The 21,076-nt window shown below is 39.8% G+C and overlaps 1 protein-coding gene across 1 annotated transcript; it reads right to left on the reverse strand.

Moving 5' to 3' along the window:
• Positions 1 to 331: 331 nt before the first annotated feature.
• igfbp6a (insulin-like growth factor binding protein 6a) lies at positions 332 to 19,786 on the reverse strand. The gene is made up of 6 exons (XM_036560147.1): positions 19,721 to 19,786; positions 16,727 to 16,856; positions 3,251 to 3,796; positions 2,119 to 2,153; positions 1,810 to 1,929; positions 332 to 602 (listed from the first exon to the last, which is right to left on the reverse strand). Exons 1-6 carry the CDS (start codon positions 19,784 to 19,786, stop codon positions 489 to 491), a joined length of 1,011 nt encoding a protein of 336 aa, XP_036416040.1. The 3' UTR covers positions 332 to 488.
• Between the last annotated feature and the right edge of the window lie 1,290 nt (positions 19,787 to 21,076).

Genomic DNA, 21,076 nt, shown 5'->3' on the forward strand with positions numbered 1-21,076 from the left:
AAACAGACATCAGTTCTCTCTGTGTAGTGCTGATGGAAGCTAACTACTGAGGTATGTTGTTAAGAAAATAGATCTTTTGCTGTGAATCGTGGTCATTATTTATATGAGGGGCTCAATAAAGATTTTAGGGGGATCCTGCACCATGGGCCCTAGTACGATTGCTCTCTGTGATCCCCCTCACCTCACTCTGTGTAGCTGTCCATTACACAGAAAACATTTTAGGTAAGATGAAATAACTGAACTGATAAATTATAACCACTTTGAAATCTGTCCTGAACGAATTACTGTGATCTGTGTATATTAGAAAAGTAGAAATGCAGTAGGCCCAGTAGAGGGCATCATAGGACCATAAAATGAGCCCTGGCTTACTGTCTGGTTCAACGTGTAGCAAGAAAGCAATAAAGACACCCGTCTGTCTCATCATCTCCCCATTAAAGTCCTGTGTTGTGATTTCTTTTAGACTTGACTTGAATCTCTAGACTAGTGTCTCAAGCACCACTGCAGGCAATAGAACCGTCATCTCTGGTGCGTGACGGAACTTTGGTTCCTTTCTCATCTACACACCAACACTGGCCACGCTGCATTCCCCGCGATGACCAACACTGTGGGGAAAAAGAGAACATTCACTCAGATTTACATCCAGGGCATTACATGGCATTGCTGTCAACAAAACCTCATAACTATAAAATGGCAACTGTACAGGAAAAGGGAAAAAATATTAATAATGTGCATAAAGCACTTAAATCCAGGCTTCAGTTCTTTACTGCAGAGCATCTGTTGCTGTAATTAGTCCTGTTACAATTATTACATATTTGTCTGATTGAAGTTATTTGAGCTGATTGTAATGATCTAAAGGGCCCATATCCTATGTTTGTTTTTGTATTTTTTTTTTGTGTGGGTTTATGTACCAAGAACAGCCATAAGTCATTTGTACATGAGCATTCTCCAACCAGGCTTTACTTCATTAAGGCTGTTTTATTACGGTTGCCTTTAAATACAGTCAAATTGAGGTTGATCGAATGAATTTATTATTGATTTTCTAAGTGAAAAAAAGTTAACACGTCATCTTCAGAGAAACATGTGTGATTCCCCCTTTTGACAAATCACTGTGAACTTACATATGAAGTTTCACAGCGTACTGTTCACTCCCCAGTGTATACAGTCCATATACGGGAACTAAACTACTAAAAACAGCCTGTTTTTGAATTAACTGTTTTTGTGATGTCACAAAAAACACATTTACATTTAAATTCAGCCTTAACTGCTTTTGGAATGAGGTACAGTACAGGGCAGCCAATCAGAACAAAGCTCATTTAGCCCTCGCCAAATAATGTTTTGTTGATTTTCTGAATGAAAATAAATGATTTTCCTGAAAATGTATTTATTATTTTAGATGCTAACTTATTTTCACAAAACATGTCAAACTACGTATACAGGTGCATACAGTTTGCTGACATTGCCATTAAAGGGGTACGCCACTGATTTTTAAAAAATTCTACATAATGAAAGCTACACTATGTAAGTTTGTGCGTTTCTGAGCCCTCTCTGGTGGAGATGCGTAATTGCACGTGGTATGCGGAAGAAAAGTTTATAACATGGGTTGTGCTTTGTTGACTTTTGAGCGTGATGAAAGAGAATTCAATGACAGTTTGGTGATAGAGTGTGTTCTCTGTAGAGGATGTGTTAGCTCATTTTCAAAAAAAAGAAAAATAAAACATGTAATTTGATGTGTTATGAAGTGTGAAATGCTCTGATGCCAAGTATCTGCTGTGACTGCTGGTTAGATTGGCAGTCTCTGAATCAACTGACCTGTTTCCTCCTGAAGAAGCCTTTTTTGTCACAGTTGGGGATGTAGATGTCTTGGTCTCGCTGGATCGCTGTGAGGTCAATTCCTTGGAGGACAGAGTTCAGCAGTTTGCGGCAGGGGCCCTACAGAAAGAGGCAGCACAGTGATTGCTGTGTAGTGCTGTGCATGTATTTGCATTTTAATTCTCATACAAACCCACTGTGAATAAGGGAAATGCAACATTAGGCTGCTCTGTGGCTCATGCACTACACCTAATCCTGGGCTAATTCATTGCTGCAACTATTCAAACACTGTGAGGTAAGAATTATTACCTTTTCACTGTTGTCACTGATCGACGGCCAAGACTCTGAAAACAGAACAGAAATATGGTTCATTCTGGAAAAAGCTCCGATGCTGAAAGCAGAAAGGCTACAGAAAAAGTGGGAGAAATGAGTTAAGAGGAGGTTTGACTATTCAGATGGCTATGGATGGTGTCGTAATACTTTGATACAGTCTTATGCAAAAGTTTGGGCACCCCTGGTTAAATTCCATGTCATCTTGATTTAAATGAAGATAAGTGAACACGTCCTCTATAGAGAACACACATTTTAATGCACGCTTACTGTTAAATCGCTGACTTTAAACAGGACACATTTTGGATATGACTAGTTTTCATTACTAAATATCACCAAGGGTGTTCAAAGTAAACTTTGAGAAGGTTTAAGCAGGTGAGAAATTTTGATTTGAAAAAAAAAGTTTTCTAATGTAGGCAGAAAGTGTTTATTTTCTCAGAAAAAACACATATTATAATATATGATGAGTTTCATTCCAAAAGGCTGGACCAATTTTGGATTTAACAAGTTTTTGAAAAGAAGAACAGTTAATGTATACAGAAAAACACATTTTAATTCCTCTAATAAATGGAGTATTATTAAAAAAAAATAAATATATATATATATATATATATATATATATATATATATATATATATATATATATAACCTTTTTAATGTAGTAAAATTTAGTTTTTATTATATTTTCACGTTATATGAGCTACGATATGTATGAAAATTGTTCTATAAATGAAGTTACTATTGCTAATATTATTGCTATTACATTATAATATACATATATGTGATCTTTACTGAGTATTACATGTTATATTTTCCATTCTTTGATGCAGAAATATATGACTTCATCTCGTGAACCATCTCATAATCTTTTTCAGCCAACAAAATTTATTAAAAAAACTAAATGCATAAGAAAGTTACAGAGTAAATACAGATAATTAGGAAGGCTAATTGAACAGTTTGTACCAAAACTCTTTCAATTCAATAACAAATGACACCAGGTTCTTATTCATTTTGTACAGAATATCACTTAGTCATTAGCTTTAACTCTTCTCAGGAGTTTGACCCCAGGGAGACTGTGCTAGTTGGCACTTGTTGAGGTTAGCAGTCTTACCTGTGGGTCGGACGGTCTCAATGCTGGTCTTGATGCTCCTGCAGGCCCCTCTTCCCTGGAGCAGTGCCTGAAGGGGGCTTTGGTCTCCTTCTGGAGGCATGCAGCGAAGACCCCTTCCGCACGCTAGTGTGTAAACCCCACAGGGTTCTCCTAGTGCTAGCACGGTTGTGCTCTCCTCCCTGGACTGAGGAGCAGCTACATGGCCCTTCCCGATGGAACCAGGGCAGGATGGGCAGATCTTCCTGAGTCCAACTTGAGGATCGAGGGAGTAGCAACCATACAGGTGAAGCTGTATGGTGAGCAGAAATGTGAGCATGTCCTGAAGAGAAGGCATGTCTGTCCTGTTGCAAGCACCTGAGACGTGGGCAAGCACTTGTCCTTCTTTGCTTTTCAGTCCAGGAGCCTTAAGAACCTCTGAGTGGAGAGCACCGTACGATGGTGATGTGAAGATAGTGAATGAGTAGCTGCTGTGGAAGCCTGCAGCCTCAACAGCTTTTAAAGACCTGAGATGTTGAGGTAGGAGGGAATTAGATGAGAGGTGGCATGCTGAGATATAGAGGTGGAGTTACACAATTGAAGGCAATCAAATATGAAGTTCCCTCCCATTTTTGCATCACCTCCACACACACTCCTCTCTGCTCTGAATTTATGGCAGTTTTATACAGTTATTGTTTTACCCCTGTTTGTATTGGTAGTGTTTGCTGGGAGAGGAGTTGAAGTCATCTGCTCTTTGGGTGTGTTAAATCTTTGATTTACAGTCGATTGTCTCGAGATTGCACAGCGTTCGACCAAACCTGCACTTTGTACGTAATTAGAAGCAATCGCACACGTACATTACTGGTCAAAAGTTTGGACACACCTCCTCAGAGGAGAGTTTGCTCACTTTTACTGTTTTGCAGCCAGGAGATCAAAACAATGAAGAAACACACGAGGACAAAAACAATGTTGAAAAAAAAATCTGGATTCATTCAGAAATTAGCCTAAGACTGAGTTGCATTAGTAAATGTTCTCTCAAGCAGCTTCAAAAGGAAGGATCTGAGATGCTTTTCTAACCAGACTGATGAAGATACACATATGCAGAGACCTTGTTTTTACAGGGAAAAAAATCTAAAACATTCCATTTTGCCACTACTAAAACAATCACTGGCTATAGTTTCTGAGTTTTGCTCAAATTAGCCACAATTGTCATTTTAGCTCATTTATGAGTCAAAACTCATAAACACAGCCAGTACACGGCCAGCAAACACAGCTTTGAACAGTTGAACACATATGAAATCATCATATTGTTCATTAAAATGCAAAAAAATTGCTTAATTACAGAAAATTTGTGTTTCGATAGTGACAATTCTTAATGTTCCTCACTGATTTGCAGACTTTGAGACACATTTACTTCAAAAAAGTGGGATCTAACTGCTCACCATGTGGCCACGAGGGACAGGGATGCAGCCTCACTTCCTGCTCTGCAATGTTGGGAGTGAGATTTACACACACAAGAAATATCAAAGCTGTATTATGATTCATCTCATCTTCATTAGAGAAATATAAATCTGTTTTCCATTATATACTAGCTATTTTTCTTTTTCATTTCTTTTTTTTTCCATTTCTTTGTTTGATGTGTCTGTCTCCTTTTCTCATTGAGGCTTCTTGACAGCTACACATCCTTTCAGACCCATAGTGCTGAGTTGTCTTCTCACAGTGGAAGGATGGACAGAAACACCTGTGGATGTTTTCAGATCTGAAGCAGCTTGATTTTCTCCTCTCTCTCAAAGATGAAAGCTTTAAGTTCTGTTTATCTGATGGGACAGTTTTGGTGTCTACCAGGTCTTCCAGGTGGTTGTTAGGAGTCACATTTTCTCAGTAGCTTTTAATAAGTTTCTGAACTTCTCCTTCCTTTTGCATATCTCCTGAAAAATGAATAGTTTGTATTTGATGGCTGTGTTGACTGGAAGTTAAATAAATGAAGGATGTTTGGTCGCCTTACCAACGGCACACAGCCAACTCTCTTTCATTAAGAATGGCCTTCAGAGCCACATGCTAAAGCAAATTTGTGCCATTTCAGTTTTCCCATTCTTACTTTTTCCTCTGTAATTAAAGTCAGATTGTGCAACAACAGGCTGTGAATAACTAATACTACCCTGTGACCCTGCGTGCTGTCATGTGCATAAAATGCGTTGGAATGAACAGTCATCCATTACAGCTATGACACGTGCTTCTACAATGTGTTGGAAAGGCACTTATCAATGGCTGTTTGTGTCTGAAGTTGTCATGGTAGAGCCTCGTTTATTAGATCCACAAGTAAGTCAGAGTGTGTCATTTTCTGGAGAAACTGATTTGGCATGACACGACATGTTTTATGCCCTCACAGCAACTGTACCGGAAGTAGCACCTAATTGTTACACAGCATCTTGGTATGATACAGTAATGCAGGATGTTGGGAGAGAGAGCTGAAGATATGCGTAATGCACTGTAAGTCCACAGATTTTCCAGAATTTCTGCATAATTCAGTTGCTGAGACGTAAACAAAGTCATTCAAACTTACCGACTCAGATTTCCTTACAGTGGTTCTGTTGGGAACCGGGGTCTCAATGTCTACAACACAAACATAGCCATTTTATTTATTATCGAAAACCACCAGGGAACCTAAACTTGTCTTCTGAGTTTTATATGCAAAGTTGATGATGGTAGAGTAGTCATAAATCTGAAAAAAAACTGTTCCAAAATGCTGTATACTCATTTTCTGTGATCATTTTGGATATTTTAGTTTTGAATAGAATAAAGGCAGACGTATAATCTCTAATAAAGCTGATCTTAATCATAATATAGCTTTGATTTCACTTGAATGTGTAAAGCCCCCCCCCAACAAAATTGTCTTCACCTTTTTTTGGGGACTACTTCGCCCCACAACGTCCTGAATGTACACTTTCGCCATGAATCAATGTTTTAAAAAAAGACATTTTTGGCCAAAATCCTCTCAAAACTGTTGTAAAACAATCCTCTACTGAGACACACTTCTGCACATTTTAGTGCACACTTACTGTTTAGAAGAAGGGTCTGGGTTTGATTCCCCAGCCAGGCAACCAGGGTTCTTCTGTGTGGAGTTTACATGTTCTCGCCATGTTTGTGGATTTCAGTAGGTGCTCAATTGCCCATAGGTGTGGATGTGTATGTCTGTGTGTGTCATGTGATGGACTAGCGGCCTGTCCATCACATGCAAATAGCAACTGTACACTAAAATGTGAAATCAGAATGTTATACTTAAGTTCACTGTATGTGGATGATGTGTTCATTTATTTTCACTTAGAAATTCAACAAAACACGTAATTTGACTGTGGTGTCTATAGGTGCACATTAATAAAAATTCCTTTTTATTTTGTTCATATGTAACTTATTCTCATCTTGTGCTGCCGTTCAATGTAAATATCTTCAGCAGTTTTGTGGGTTGTGGATAATTGTTTATTGAAAGGCTGCATGAGCCAAAATAAGCTAATTTACCATCATTCTCACACGTTCATAAGCACAGCACGTTGGAAAAGTTTCCAACTGATCCACCCCAGCAACGAGGTTCTGTTTTCAGAGGCGGTGCATTAATCTTATTCCACCCACCCACCCTGTCTACGTCCCGCTTCCAAACGCTCCTCTTTACGTTGGCACGGCCTCCCTCCATTTCTACACTGGTGCAATAAACCATAAATATAAGCCTTTCTGAAAACATTTTGAATTATTTACAATTATTGGCCTCTGGCAAAACTACCCGCACCATCTCTGGATGTTACATTTACTTCCTCTCTTCCTTTTTTCCCCTTGTGATGTGTCTTGTGAACGCCTTGTTATTAAATGACGCAACTAGATTTCCCTGAGGGGACAGTGCAGACATACAATAATGTATCTTTATGCACGTCGAAGATTTGGGAAGTATATCTGGGCCGTCAGGTTTCTGTCTTCTTCTTTTGGCCTGTGAGATAAAAAGGGCTTCATGTTGGCTGGACTAAGACATTTCCTTCCAGATGTTGGTTAAAATGTCTATGGACAGTCGCACCCAAGTGATGATTAACAATGTGCTGTAGCTTTGGATCAGCATATTTGGCTGGATCCTGCCTACCCACTTAAGTATAAATAGCCTCGATCAAAAGAGTATTAACTTTGGACTGATCTACACTAATATATCATGTGCCAAATGACTGTAAAACATCTGAAAAGCTCTACAGTACAAGATTACAGTCTAAAGTTTCAAGGCCTGAGTAACTGGATCACAAATTTGAGCTGAAGAGGTTTTTATTTATTTAGTTTTTGGCTATTGATATCTAATCATAGGGGGCTGCAGAAGTATGGAGTTAATTTTCTGTGAAAAATAATCATACATGAACTCAGATCAATCAGATTTGTGAATCTACAAGGGTGATTGTGAATTTAGTGTGCACAGTCTTTGTAATACAACTGCAAATTCTAATTACGTCTTTATAATATTAAAGTTGCAATTTAAAAAATCACAATTAACGTGTAACTGATGATGCACGACAATGAAAATTGTTGGCCAAAGCCAAAATTTAGGACATACACACACACAAAATACTTAAAATACATAATATAAACACTCTAAAATTACTACAGTATGTTGGCTACACACTACACAAATGCTGATTCTTTAAGGGCTCTTTAGTAAAGAAAACGTTTCTATATTGAATGATGAACACAAGCCTACCCAATCAAATGGGGAAACAAAATTCAGATAAGATAATGAAACTTGATTTGTTTCTGTGAGTGCTGGCCAATAAAATCATTGCATTCTCTGCCCAAACTGTTTTCTTTTCTCAGCCCTCCAATCACTGCTTAGCAACCGTTGCTATTCCCCATTGCCTCAAGCATTCAGTTCATTATCAGTGTGCCAGTGTTTGAATTTAAAGCTCAAGTTGCACTTAAAAGATGTACCTGTAGGACGTATAAAAGTAAAATTTCCATGCCTGATAGAGTAGAGTATGTTGTTTTCTACCCATCCAAAGCCAAAAACAATTTTAAAAAATGCTGTCGACATCAGTTTTGTGTGAATTTGGTACTTACAGTCCTTTTTTAATGCAAAAGTGGACATTGTCTTTGGGGAAATGTCAAAGCAAACTTCTAACATTACTTTAGTGCAACATTACTGAGTCACAGGTAAGACATGAATGGACCATAAACATTTTTCATGCCCGCCTAATCATTAGGCTAAAGTATTCTTTAGCCTAATGATTAGGTTTAGTTTTTTTTTTTAAGTTTGCACATATTAGCTGCCCATTTTGCCTCAGTCATGTCTTCTATGAGTCTGACATGCCAGTGTGCTTTAGTCTAGCATGATTAGAATTATGTTTTAAGGTTTACTGTGAACTCGTTTTAAGGTTTACTGAACTCAGTTATGTTGTCTTCACTGAGCAAGCGTGCACTTTATAGTGTAGGCAGGGTTTTTCAACCTATGGGCCGCAGACCACCAGTGGGCTGTGAAGCACCCTCTAGTGGTCTGCAGGCCTGTGCTCAGGGGAGGCAGTAGTTCATAGTGTGCTAGTAGTGTCACTGTAAGCCACAAAAAACCATAAGGGGAAAAAATGAACATAATAATTAAAAATCAAATTATAACCGATATAAATATCAATAGAGACAAATAAGAACGCTGCATTACTAGGCTAATTAAACTCTCACTTTGAGACAACACAGCTGTGGGCATGCGTGCAGACGGCAGCACGTCGGTGCGGTACAGTCAGCATGATCTGTACGTTTTAACATCTGAATCTTTACTGACTTTCAGCACAAGCTGCTGTTAAAAACGACAGATGAGCCATAAAATAATGGCGAAGGTTTGCATTTGATTTCAACTCACAGATCAAGGAGCGTATATTTAGACCTGAGTGATTCAACTCAGATTGATAAACCAATCACAAAGAAGCAGATATAAAGGTTTCAAATGAATCACAAAAATCCTTATAACTAAAGAGACATCTCGAGAGGCAGTGTAAAGGCTAGTGGAGGATTTTCAGTGAAAACCTGATGGACTGCAGCTCCAAATCACAGACCACATCTACAATTCTACTCATGTTTTCCCTTTTCCTCTTTTTTAACATCACCACACCCATATGTTTTTAACATTATGTGGTGTTTTTTAAACTACCTGCAAATTTTGCAAACCTACTGACAACCAGAATGGATGATCTGATCTTCTTCAGGCCTCAAGTCTCAGGTTTTCAGTGTCAGCATTTAAGAAAAGAAAAATAAAATTGTAGTTATAAAGCTGATATTAGTTTTCCTGTGGGCTGCTATGGTTCATAGCTATATACAGATGGGCTTTGGGGTGGAAAAGGCTGAAAACCCCTGATGTAAAGTGCTGGTTGTGTTGAATCCAGGTCAGGTAGTGGACCTCTAGGCTGTAGTGGCATCTGGTATATTTTTGGTTGATTGCTGTTGTTTTGTATCACCATAGAGCCGAGGAGTGGGAACAGTTAGGGTAGTTTGAAAACTGTATTTACCAAGTTGGCCCACCCGCTTTTTCACAGGCCTTCTCAATAATTTATTTCTGCCTACATCCCTGGCCGATTCAAGCCTGATGTGCATGACGAATCAGCCCGAAACCTGATATTTTTTCAGGCAACATTGGGCTCCGGTTGGGTAGCGGACCTCTAGGCTGTAGGGGCACCTACGGCTTTGATGTATCCATGCAAAAGGATGAAAAAAGAATATTTTTTCACATACCCACCCCCGCAAACGCACTTTCAGAGTGAGGTCATGGCTCGGGGCTTAATGGCCATTTGTGTTTTTTTTGCCTTTTCTGCTCTTGATCTGTCACTGCACTGATTTCGCCTCCGCAATGATGTCATAATTAATTCTCCCCAGTAGGAAAAAGAGCACGAGTGTCTGTGAGTGACAAAGGGAAAAATTAGCAAGCCCCCTTCGAGTTGATGTTTAAACTCCTTCTGATATCCAAGGAAACCTGCCGTAGATGTGGTATCTCCACAAAACGTCAACTGTTCCATCATTGTTTATGTGTGTTTGCCTGACAGTGCCTCTTTAAAGTGGTTTGTGTAAATGTTGTTGGCAACCAGCAGCCCACCTGCACCTCTATGGGTGCAGGCCCCTATGCAAAATGGAGTCAGGCTCTGCACCTGCACCCTCCACCTGGGATTACCGCACTCGGCTGTGGGACGGGAGGTGATCTTATGGGAAGAATGTACGGTTTTGGAGGAGCTTTATCATCACTGTGAGGCAAGTGTAACCACGCAACGATTATCAGTTGTTTGTGACTGAGGGCTTTCTTACCTCACCTTATAAACTACAATGGAGTATTTACTGCTTTGGACTGTGTTAAGCCAGGCCTACACTACACAATTTTAGACCAATTTTAACTCTGATTTGCCCTTTCATGCATAGTGAAGCATCCACCACTGGCCGTGCTGCTGTGGGAGCGTGGTAGGCGTTGCCATGAAAAATGGCCATGCAAAGAGTCTCTCGGGAGGCGCCATGACCTCTGTAAGAAGAGAGACATTTGTTCTGATGTTGTTGTGGATGTTACTAGTGCAGCAGTGTTATTCTGCTATTCTGTGCTAGGGCATCATATGCCTTCAAAGAAGGAGGGGACAATTATTTGTTATCGCCCACCCCTAATATGAATGATATGATATGAAGCTGATATCAGCTGTTCGCCAGCTTCTTGTTTGAATTTTTCCATTCCACCTTAAATGAACTACTACCTTAAATGAACAACTACGAAAGCAATCATAACACTACCCAAATCTTTATCAAATTGACTGACTGACAAACAGACTGTTTCGGTAGTGACAATTTTACCTCATTATGAGCTCAAAAACTCAGCCAGAACACGACTAGAAAACACAGCTTTTAACAGCTGCACGCACATAAAATCATTATATTTTTTTACTGAAACACAAAAAATTAAAATTTCTTTTTAAGTGGTGACCATCTTTAATGTTTCACACTGATTTTCAGTCTTTGGGACACATTCGCTTCAAAACAATGGGATCTAACTGCTCACCATGTGGTCATGAGGGACAGGGATGCAGTCTCATTTCCTGCTCTAAAGTGCTGGGGTGTGGCTAAAATAAGGCTCTGCCTAAAGACTAAAACTCTTTGTGTTTTGGTAGTGATGTGAAAACATAGGGCACCATTTTTTGTTTAGTGTTTTTTTGAAAAATGAAACTCATGATAAATCTAAATCTTGTACAAGTGTAAATTTAGGGGTTAGTACGGTATAAATGGTGATTCTGTGAGCTTATTACCATCCCAGTTAATGTCTTGGCTTTAAATAGATCATAATATCCTTTTTATTTTATTTACAGTGGGTCTGCAGTTTGAACTAATTCGGTGGAATTGACCATATACACATATTGTGTTACCGATTAACTGTAAACTTTACATGTGTTAAATATGGCTGCATGGTTTCTGTATGTAAGTCAGCTGATGGGTGGACAGTATGGTTGGTGGGCCTGGTCCTCAACTTTCTCTGCAGTAGGTGGAGATCGCCAAATGGCTCAGTTGTTCCAGGGGCAGTAAACTGTCCTGGCAAGCCAGCTGTGTCTGCACAAAAACCTCTGGCAAAGGTGGTGTGTAAGGCAGACTCATTCCATCCACTGCCAGCAGAAACGGTGTGCAACAACCCAAACTTTCCTTTAACAAGAAAACACTCTACATATGACCCACCCTCCATAGCCCAGCTCTTGGGTTATGAAAATATTATCAAGGCCTTATGTTTCCTGAAGTACCCCCTGCTCTGAACATTTTGGTGTTTTTTTTTCCTCCAACACCCCCACTTTAGCTCAGGACAGGCTCGTTATTGAGCTGATTAGTTGGATCGGGTGTGTTAGAGCAGGGAAAACACTAAAGTATGCGAGGCAGGAGGAAGTTCAGGACCAGTGCTGGGAAACACTGATCTAGGCTGTGGCAAATTGCACAAAGGTTTGGAAGGTTTGGTCATCATTTACACATGGTGACGGACATACCAACGTTGTTACTGTTTTGAAATAATTAACTCAAGGAATTCTCTTGGCAACCTTTACATCTATTACTTCTATTCCACAAAAACATCAAATATGTTTTCTGAATTTCATGCAGTCCTGTTTAAAAAAAAAGACCTTGGTTTTAGATATTTACCAGGAAAACACATGAAAACACAAGAAAATATAATGGATTAGTAATTAGTATTCATTAATAATCTCATTAGCATTTGTAGTTAATCACAGTTAATCAGATTCATTTGTGCACTTAATCACAATTAATCATGTTTGTATTTGTGGCTCTAATTTGACCTTTTCCATTTCTTTTCCATCTAAAAAGCAGTGCAGTTTGTTACAGCTATATAAGTGGACAGAATCAGCTTCATCAGAATGTATTTATTTCCTTCAGAATTTCAACTTTAACCTGAACATAAAATCACATGAACACAGATTCCAGTTTTCAGCAGTGGCTGCATGTTCCAACTCCACGACTGTCGCTCTCATACCGCTAACTTACCTCTTGTTTTGAGGGGAACTGGAGCTTTCCACCTTCCACTAGTGCTGATGTTACTAATATTCCTTCTGGGTGTTTACATGTAAAGTAGATGATGGTGAAATAGTGGTAAATCTAAAAAATAAGTTATCTTTTGGGACTATTTTGGCTGAGAACACCTGCATGTACCTCTCTGCCATGAAAAGATTTCGAAAAATATGTTTTAGGTCAAAACTTTATTAAAAGCAGTGTCTCTGGTATTAAGCAACTTATTCAAACCCATTTTGTGTAATGACATTCCGGTTCCTATCACCACCACTGTTCCGAATAGACTCTGAAAGATTCCGACTCAGTAAGATTCTGTAGAACGCATTTCAGACCAAATCAAACTGAATGACTTAGTTTACATCTTAATAATATTAAGCAGAAATATTGAATTGACAGAATTCTTCTTTAAGTGTAAAAGTATGTTTAGTGTTGTGTGTATTTTTGTTTGTATGTTTAGTGTTAGCCATAACTTGTTTTACATATTTTGTTCAGCACAGATCATTAAACTCATGATAAATCTAAATCTTTCAACTTCACTTTAAAAGAAATAAAAAAGATCTGTTTAAAATGAGTTTTTAAAAATGTATGCATTATTTTCAGAACCCTATAAATTGATTTGATTTTGATGATTTTGTATATATTGAGCTTATTACCGTCTCAGTTAATGTCTTGGCTTTAAATAGATCATAATATCCTTATCTGTTTAAATAATTAATTGCTTTTCATTTTTTTATAGAGGGACAGCAGTTTGAACTAATTCAGCAGAATGGTTCATATACATATACTATAATAAAGCAATAAGTCACTTGAGGCTGTGATTTTATCACAGGGAAGGGTTTCTTAGGCATGATGCAAATTGCTTTTATAAAATGGTGGCCAGCATAAAATATGATAAAATGCACAATTTTTCAAAAATTAATTAAAGTTATTATTAATTATAATCAACACAAACAAGTATTTTGCCATGAAATGTAGATACTTTAGAGTATGGTATTGTTGCTAGGCAGCCATGGACTGCTGAATGAGAAGAAGAACATTCAGTCACCCATCACTGTATATTGCAGTCATTTCATGAACTTTTTGTCATATAACAATGAACATATGTTTACTTCATTCCACAATTTCAGACACATTTCAGACACGTTTCATGAAACAAGCCTCCATGGCTGAGCAGCAGCAAACAAATCTAAGATCACTATGTGCAAGGCCAAGCGTTGGCTGGAGTGGTGTAAAGCACGCCACCACTGGACTCTGGAGCAGTAGAAACGTGTTCTCTGGAGTGACGAATCACGCTTCACTTCATGTGGGAGTCTGATAGACGAACCTGGGTTTGGCAGATGCCAGGAGAACATTACCTGCCGGAATGCACAGTGCCAACAGTAAAGTTTGGTGGGGGAGGGATAATGGGCTGGGGCTGTTTTTCAGGGTTTATGCCTTAGTTCCCATGAAGGTGGACACAAAATATTAACTTTTGAAAGGTACACACAGTGCTTCATACATCTATTTGCAGACGGGGCTTTGATGTTAGTTCAGCACACAGTGTTGCCCACAGAAAGTGTTTAGTTCGCTCAGCTGAGAATGTGTCAAATTCATAAATTCAAAATTATAAAATCATAAATTTGTGCTTGTGTCATCGCAGCACAGTGCAGTACTGTATCTGAAACATGCCATCTGTAACACTGCTGACCACAGGAGACATACTGCAGGATATCATGTCACAACTGGAGAGATACTGCCCAGCTTTCCCAGTGAAAAACAAGTTTGTGGTTGGATGCCTCTGGCGACGGCAGTCAACAATGACGATGAAAAAGAATTAGACCTTTGTTGGGGGTCTCTCTTTCTGAAATGTGCTGGTGTGTCATACTACAAATCAGTGTTCCAGCTTGTCCTCCCTTCCTTTCTGTTTTCCTCCCATCACTCCTCTGCGCCAGAGATTTACAGTAGGAGTCTGGCCAGCTGATTCTGTCGCAAATAGTGTGGAGTGGATGTCTGACTCAGAAAAGAGACATTTGGAAGGGCGGGTTACGGTGGGGAGCACCAGCACAGCTGAATGGCTTGAAGCGAAGCTGCCTGCATTCCCGAGCCACTTTGCAGAGTAATTACTGCATTCTTCCTTAAATCCCCATCCTGTGTCGTACAGGCGCACACAAAGTCCAGGCTAAACCACAGTCCACAGTGCTGAACCAGAATATTTCGACACGTTGTAGAATCTCTGCTTCATACACATTCAAAAAAGATGATTCTACAAAGGGTCCTTAGTAGAGACAATGGATTTATACAGAACCATCAATCTGAAGAATGATTTCATGAGTTAAAGAACTATTTAAGCATGCAAATAGTTCTTTAAGTGTTTATGGTTCTATATAGAACCACTTCAACAAGGAACCCTCCACCACAATCGGTAGTATTTTGTGTACCACGAAAGCATAAACAGCAGATCTCAGTTTTCACCACATTATTTTCAGCTGAATTTTTGAGCTACAGTAGGTACAATGTGCAATATTACTGTACAGTTCTGTGCAAAACTCAGAAACCTACCTTAATTCATTTCATTTCCAAAGATATTTCTGAGGAGTTTCTCAAACTGAAGCTCAAAAAAATGATTAAAAGATACCTTTTCCTAACCACCACCTGGAAGACCTGGTAGACACCAAAACTGTCCCCATCAGATAAACAGAAACTTAAAGCTTTCATCTTTGAGAGAGAGGAGAAAATCAAGCTGCTTCAGATCTGAAAACATCCACAGGCGTTTCTGTCCATCCTTCCACTGTGAGAAGACAACTCAGCGCTATGGGTCTGAAAGGATGTGTAGCTGTCAAGAAGAACCTCACTGAGAAAAGGAGACAGACACATCAAACAAATAAGCTGAACAATGGACTGACCACCCCAGAGTCCAGACCTCAACAGCACTGAATGTGTTTGGATTACTTCAGAAAATGATTGACCGACTTCTAAGACTGAACTTTGGAGGTGTGTCTGCAGATTTCTTTGAGAAACTGAAAGTGAGTCTCCTGAAGAGAATGGAACATCTTTTAACATCTGAAACATCTGATATTAGAGTTAGTTGTTGAGGCTTCTGTGTTATTTTCTGTAAAATATGTTTTCTGACTGCTTTTATGTTTTGCAATAATACTGAAGAAATTACAACCATGAAATAGTTCATTTGGAATGACTCCAGTCAGTATTTGGCCTTCTACCAATTAGGATTCTTTAGACCCCGCCCTCCTTCATCACAATACAGCTGACTGAAATGCATTAATGAGGGCAGACATTCTGTTAGTTACCTTGTAATGAGAATTCCTTTCTCTTTTGTTTTATTGTAAGGAATCAGAATATTGTACTTGGAACTGAGATCATTTTGGACATCTAAATATAGCCTAAAGGGTCATTTTGTCAAACAGTAAAGCATAAATGAAATGTAATGAAGGAAAAATTTACATAGATTTGATGGAAGCATGATGCATATAGATGTTTCCACTAACTGGCCTCTTTATTTTAAAAACCTACCTTGTGCATCCACTAACTGGCCACTTTATTAGAAACACATGCCTTGAGCTTCCACTAACTGGCCACTTTATTAGAAACACCTGCCTTGTGCATCCACTGAGTGGCCACTTTATTAGAAACACCTACCTTGTGCATCCACTAACTGGCCACTTTATTAGAAACACCTGCCTTGCACTTCCACTGACTGGCCACTTTATTAGAAACACCTGGCTTGTGCATCCACTAACTGGTCACTTTATTAGAAACACCCACCTTGTGCTTCCCCTAACTGGCCACTTTATTAGAAACACCCACCTTGTGCTTCCCCTAACTGGCCACTTTATTAGAAACACCCGCCTTGTGCATCCACTGAGTGGCCACTTTATTAGAAACACCTAACTTGTGTGTCTACCAACTGGACACTTTATTAGAAACACCTGCCTTGTGCGTCTACTAACTGGCCACATTATTAAAAGCACCCACCTTTTGCTTCCACAAACTGGCCGAAGGCTTCTGATAAAGTGGCCAGCTCTGTGATGGGGATGCTGCTTGTTTTCCAGGGTCTGATGAGCTCAGCTAATGGACATTCCCTTTGCTTGGGAGGCTTGTCAGTCTTTTAATTAAAAAACAAACAGAGATAGGAAGTCAGGGAGTCTCCCAGAGTGGGTGATGCCTTTGATTTCTATGAATTATTATCCAGAGTGAGTTTCTCAAAAGCATCCCAGCACAAAGATGGTACTGTAAGTTTTATTTTGAACATTCTCTCCAAAGGTTAAGAATTTCCTGTGAGTGAGTAACAGCGCGGTGATGCATTACTGAAACCTGGCCCTGGTTACCAGCCCTCAAGACTTCTTTCATTTCAAAGAGTTTTGGTTTTGGTTGTTAAATTTGCTTCTGCTCTTTATACAGCACTGTACATGGCATATACTGGCTGCATCATGACTGAAAAGTGCAATCAGAGCTCTGTAGAATTTGACTAATAGCAATTTTTATTTAGTTCCCATCTATTTCCTTACAGAGGACGCAGTCACCAACAGTTGGATATTAGTCGACTGACCTCTTTCTGCAGCCCCCTAGTGGGTAGAGTGGAAATTGACTCAGATATTTTGATTTAATATAATCAAACACCAGATTTGTTCCCCATAACTCTGTTATCAGATGAACAAGGACTCTGTTGTCTCTGTGCGTGTGAAATGTTGTTGCGCTGCTAGTGAGCAATGAGGGCTGAAAGGGGAGAGGTGAAAACCCCCTGTTGTTAAAAACAGTTCACACCTCTCCACAAAAACAGCTGTGCTGAGATAAAACAGACATTTGGAGCTTTCTTCATATCAAACAATTCTGTACAACTGACACAATAAACAACATTAAAACACAATAAAAACAACTTTTATAGATGTTGAAGTGCCTGCTCACCTATGTAGACAAAAATCCAGCTTGTTTCTGGTTTTGTAAATCATACACCTTTTCATCGAAACTTTGGAACCTGCATTTAATGGCTGCTGTAAAATTGGCCAAATTACAAGTGTGGCAAGATTAGTTTTCCTAGGGGAGGTGGGGTAATGTCATTTCTACCTACCATACAACAAAACATAGAAACAACCCCAGGTTATGTTCATCCCATGCAAATAGACATGCTAACATATCCTGAGGTTAAGGAGCTTCCATGCTATTTCTTCAAGCTGCACTACGTAAGATTTTGTGGGTAAAACTGAAAGAAGTGTCATTACTGAGTGAGGAGAATAAAAACAGGCTAAAATATGGTGAGGGTCGACCTGTAAAGCCTGAACTTGTCCTTTAAAGGTCAGAAGCATTGGGTTGGGAGTTTTCACACCACATGACATTAATGTCCAATGCACAGGCTCAAGAAGTTGGACTTTGGGGTGATCTGTCCATTGTTCAGCTTCTTTGTTTGTGTCTGTCTCCTTTTCTCAGTGAGGCTTCTTGACAGCTACACATCCTTTCAGACCCATAGCACTGAGTTGTTTTCTGACAGTGGAAGGATGGACAGAAACACCTGTGGATGTTTTCAGATCTGAAGCAGCTTGATTTTCTCCTCTCCCTCAAAGATGAAAGCTTTAAAGTGTTTATCTGATGGGAGAGATTTGGTGTTTACCACGTCTTCCAGGTGGCTGTTTTTCTCAGTTTGTCTCATTTTCTCAGTAGCTTTTAATCAGTTTTTGGACCCCAGTATGAGAACCTTTATGGAAGTGGATTATCTGTTATCTAACGTCCTCACTGCTTTACATGGAACAGACTCCATATTTCAGGCATGACTGTTATGTATTACACATCTAGAGGTCATCTGGATTGAAAGAAATAGCCTTAAGACAGCAAAGTGGTCTTGCTCTTGTGGGTAGGCCGAACAAGACTGCTTTGCAACAAAGTCAGTGATCTCAGCTTGTGCCATATTCCACGAAAATGATGCTTTACTGCATTATTCAGAATTGCTGAGCAGCGGAAGATCGATTTCAGTGGATGTCGACAGCCCCGGGTGTCCGTTTGCCCTATTTGATCTTTAAGATCACCAGGGAGTTCACAGTCTAGACGCTTCATTTTTTATCTCCAGCTCAGGACAGATTTTGGTAACTCCTTAGAAACTGACTTGAAACAGTGAGTGTTATCTTCACGTCTGATTAGAGAGATGGAATGTCCAAAATGTGTACACACGACTATAATGTATGCAAGCGGCGAGTGGTGTCATGATCTCCCTGTCTGTTCTTTAGCTGGGGTTAAAGGGTCATATCTCTCACTTTGAGTGGCATGTTAAAAGCGTGACACGTACTTTGTCTTGATTAATTCAAGCCATTATCTCATCAATCACCAGTTCAACAAAGGTCAGAGGCCTCCGGAGCCAAAGAGCTACTAGCTTTGGCAGCCGAGCCGCGATGAACCACCCACCTGAAAAACTGGCATCCACTTTCTCTCATAAAATGCCGACTACAGTATTTAGTGGAGCGATAATCACGGAATGCCTGCCCGCCGTAACGCAGCTGTTGCCAGGGCAGCGGGTCAACAAAACAAAGCAGCGTCCTGTCCACACCTTCCATCTGTGGTTAACTTCAGAGACAGAGATTTAGGGATCTGTCTACACGGTCGTCTGACGGCTCTGAAAGTTTCTGGGAAAGCCCAAATGGGAAATCAGGTAACCTTTTGCTTTTGGGAGGACAGAAAGGTGTGGTGAGCATTAATCAGGCTTCCCCTCATTCTTCATAACAGCACACAACCGTCCACGTCTACAGAGGACACCGAAGGGAACGCCGAGGTCAGCTGATGGACAGAGAAAACATTAGCTCTTCTATTGACTTCAGTCCAGACAAACAAGAGCAGCGTGAGGAGGGAGAGAAAAAGTGAGATGGACTAATTGCTGAGTATGAAGTGGGCAAAAAGGGAAGGTAGTGACAGGTTGTCACTTTACAATAATTATGGTTGTTCCTTAATCAGGTTTAATTTAAAATTAAGTGCCCCCCACCCACCCACCCACTGGCACATCCCTTGGGTCATGTATGCACGCACGCAGCGATGGACGGCTTTGTCCATGGCCATGGGCACAATTTGGTGAGCTGATCACCGTGCCCAGCCCTCTTGCTGGGTCACTGAGACTGCTCCAAGGCACCCACATGCTGTGGTGAATCTGCATCCATTCATTTTAAGAAATTTCAGCATAAATAAGTGGTTGAGATGTAAACAGATTCATTCAGAGTGGTTTGGTGTGAAATGCTCCATTCTAGAGAAACTTACTGAGTCAGAATTGTTTACAGTGGTGGTGATAGAAACCAGATGTCCACTTCTAAAAGCTCCCATGTAAAAACTCAGCCGACACATGTAGGTTTACTGGTGCTATTGGACAGTAAATGCATGACTGTGTTGTAGACATCACAACCCCCGGGGTCTTATTTATCAAAGCATGTGAAAACGTGTGCTATATCGGTACGTAAGAACAAAGTGATTAAAAATGGCACTTAATAAAACATATGTATGCACAGCTGTATGCAATAACTGCTAAATTATCAGGGGCCGTCATGGGCTGAAGGTTAAAGAACCAGCCCTGTGACTGGAAGGTTGCCGGTTCGATCCCCTGAGCTGACAGTATGTGACTGAAGTGCCCTTGAGCGAGGCATCTAATCCCCAACTGCTCCCTGGGTGCTGCGGATAGGGCTGCCCACTGCTCCGGGCGAGTGTGCTCACTGCCCCCTAGTGTATGTGTTCACTAGTGTGTAGGTGGTGTTTCTCTGCACGGATGGATTAAATGCTGAGGTGAAATTTCCCCATTGTGGGACTAATATGAGTCACTTAATCTTAATCCCTACAATGCTCATTTATGGCTAGCAAAGATGCACCCCTAAGTAGCTAGAAAGTTGACAACTTCCCTTTAAAAATCCCCAGTAGCTTATGAAACAACACTGAATTGAAGTGTTTCATATAAAAATTTAGTTCTTAAAAATACAACTTTCCATTTAACATGTTAAAATTAAATATGAACAACAATTAAACAGTAATTAAAAGTTCACATATAAGAATTCAGTTTGAACAAATAATTGTGTAAAGGTGCAGTGTGTAAGATTTAGGAGGATCTGTTAGCAGAAATGGAATATACTACACAAAACCATGTCTTCATTAGTGTATAATCACCTGTAACTATGAGTCATTGTGTTTTGGTTAGCTTAGAATGAGCCCGTCATATCTACATAGGGAGCGTCTCCTCTTCCAACAGATCCATGTTGCGCCACAGTGTTTCTACAGTAGCCCAGAACGGACAAACCAAATGCTGGCTTTAGAGGACGCCTTTCACATTTTTAGGTTGAAGTAGCAGATTGAATTTAGTGGTGCTGTAGC

This window comes from Colossoma macropomum, unplaced genomic scaffold (genome assembly GCF_904425465.1).
Source record: "Colossoma macropomum unplaced genomic scaffold, Colossoma_macropomum, whole genome shotgun sequence".
Classification (NCBI taxonomy): Eukaryota; Metazoa; Chordata; class Actinopteri; order Characiformes; family Serrasalmidae; genus Colossoma; species Colossoma macropomum.